Raw genomic sequence first — 2,639 nt, 5'->3', positions numbered from 1 at the left:
AGAGGACCCTGAAGGGGCACACAGACTCTGTGCAAGATATTTCCTTTGACCACACTGGCAAACTCTTGGCCTCCTGTTCTGCTGATATGACCATTAAGCTATGGGATTTCCAGGGCTTTGAGTGCATCAGAACTATGCATGGTAAGGTATAAAGGGATTGATTTAGCAGTCTGTAAAGGGAAGAGATTTTTTCTTTTTAATCCAGGAAAACTGCTGATGTGGAAAGGGGTTGTAGACCAGAGTATTGTCCAAAGGAAAGAGGGGGGATGTGTTGATGCTTTGAGTGCCCTGTAAATAAGGGATACATGTGGTGTCTGTGGAATGAAACAGCATCTCAAATCTGCTATGCACGATGCTGCAGGAAGCATCCCATAATGATATTGGAATGAAGTGGCAGTTAGAGGGATTTAGCAATAAAGATTAAATGCTTACTAGACAATAAAACTGCCTTCAAATCAGGACCAGATTCCCTCCTCCAGCCCTGTGTGTCCCATGGCTGCAGGAAGGCAACAGTGGGTGCCAGAGGAGTCTGACTGCCCTTTGCACTGGGCTCGAAAGGCACAGGAAAACTGGGAAAGTACAGCCACCACAGCTATAAGATTCCAATATTGACAGCAAATATTTACTTTATAGTCTTATGTAAAAGCATTTTTCTTGCTTTAATATTGTCTTGCAGAACTGGTGAGTAGGAACAGAGAATGTTTGAGGCTTAGGAAAGTAAGCGCGCACACACACCCCAGTAAGCAGCAGCTTTCAGGGATGCTCAGTATCTGGACTGTGTGGGCTCTCGAAATAGAGATGAGCATTTCATAAACACTCAGGTTTACATATAAAGATTATCCCATGAAGTATGCACTGCTGCTAAAGAAATGGCAAGTGCTGTGTGCTCTGAAGATTCTGCCAGTGCCACTTCACAAAGGTTTTGTTTTGTTTTTAGGTCATGATCACAACGTTTCTTCAGTAGCCATCATGCCCAACGGAGATCATATAGTTTCTGCCTCGAGGGATAAAACTATCAAAATGTGGGAAGTCCAGACAGGGTAAGTGCACTTGTGGTCGAGCAGCAGCAGCAGAACAAAGCGAGCAGAGAGCAGTGTGTGTAGAAATGGGCCCCAGGAATCCCAGTGTCAGCAGGCAGTGTCTGAACGAGGAGTGATGCGGTGCCCAGGAGGACTCTGCTCCGTCCAGGCACAGGGGCTTAGGTGCTACTACCAACTATTTAGAACTAACAGGTTTTGTCTTTCTGGGACTGTGAGGGTAGAGCACTAACTCAGGACCAGTTAGGAAAATAAGTTCACTGGTTAACCACAAGTTTAAAGGGACCATGAGATCTGTTGCCTCTCTTGAAACAGATCAAGGTGTTCTTTTTTTTATTCTTGCTGGTTTCATTCATCACTTGTCTCTTTAATACCTGAATGACCTGTAAATCTCTATTTGTTCTTAAAATACCTGTTTAATACAAGTAATGATGTCAGCCTCATGTTTCCCTGAGCTTCCTGCTTTCTGCAGGATTTGCTGGGGCTTAGCTGTCACTTTTGTCCCGTCGCCTTCCCTCCCATGGGCTGTGCGTGGCCCTGCCCATCCCCAGCCAGAGCACAGTGTGTCTGCCAGGGCAGGCGTGCTGGGGCTGGCGGGTGACCAAGCGGTGCGTGTGGCTCCGCAGGTACTGCGTGAAGACCTTCACGGGGCACAGAGAATGGGTGCGCATGGTGCGGCCCAACCAGGACGGCACCTTGATCGCCAGCTGCTCCAACGACCAGACCGTGCGCGTGTGGGTGGTGGCCACGAAGGAGTGCAAAGCTGAGCTCCGAGAGCACGAGCACGTCGTAGAATGCATTTCCTGGGCTCCCGAGAGCTCCTACGCCACCATATCGGAAGCTACGGGATCGGAGGTAACGTTCCAGGCACGAGCACAGACAGGAGATCTTTGTATGGCACTGGCAGCGCTGAGCTTTGGGCTTGGAGGGCCTGGCAGGTACAGCAGCGGCGTGAGTGCTGTTGGCTGTGGATCCCCATCTTGGCTTCACGGGGTCCAGATTCTGCTGGACCTGCATTTGCACTAGTGGAAGTGAGCTTTGCAGAGATGCTCTGGGAAGGGTGAGAGTGGGACCGCTGTCATGTGTGGCAGCAAAGAAAAGTGGAAGGCAGCTGCTCGGGCAGAATGTGAAGATTGTAAGGATGCTCAGCAATTGGAAGTTGGGGGGTAAGGAGTTGGTCAGGAATGCAGGATGAAGCTGCACTGTGCTGGAGTCAAGCTCCAGCTGCTGTGTCCTGCTGGACAGTCAGTGGTGGGAGAGAGCATCTCACAGAAACGGATTCCCATTTGTGTGATCCTCAAGAAAGGCTCTCTGAAGGCCAGCCAAATGTTCCTTCTAAGGGTGTCCAGGTGCAGAACTGAACTAGAAGTTGACTCCAGTTTCTAGTTAAACCCCCTGGCACTGCTGCCCTGCCCTCTGCCTCCAAAGGGCAGGGACACTCCGGGGGAGAGGCTGCTCCACGGAGCACAGGGGCTTGTCTGGGGATGGGTTTCACGAGTTACTTCTGTCAAATTCTGCTCGAATCCTTAAAGGATCCATACGGTCTTTGAACTGTGAGTAATTAAACCGGAATCCCTTCCCGTGGGTGGGAGGGCTCAGCCT

The 2,639-nt window shown here is 50.1% G+C and overlaps 1 protein-coding gene across 1 annotated transcript; it reads left to right on the top strand.

The window, feature by feature from the left end:
• Positions 1-5: 5 nt before the first annotated feature.
• Positions 6-1,892, top strand: LOC103811240 (lissencephaly-1 homolog; the record flags this gene model as incomplete). Its single annotated transcript, XM_009084201.1, has 3 exons — positions 6-141; positions 938-1,040; positions 1,664-1,892. Coding segments are annotated over 3 exons (468 nt in total), but the record flags the coding sequence as incomplete, so codon positions are not given.
• Positions 1,893-2,639: the final 747 nt, after the last annotated feature.

Source organism: Acanthisitta chloris, unplaced genomic scaffold, assembly GCF_000695815.1.
Source record: "Acanthisitta chloris isolate BGI_N310 unplaced genomic scaffold, ASM69581v1 Scaffold45331, whole genome shotgun sequence".
NCBI classification, from domain to species: Eukaryota; Metazoa; Chordata; class Aves; order Passeriformes; family Acanthisittidae; genus Acanthisitta; species Acanthisitta chloris.
Note: the sequence above shows the minus strand (reverse complement) of the source record. Positions and strands in the feature narration are given on the sequence as shown.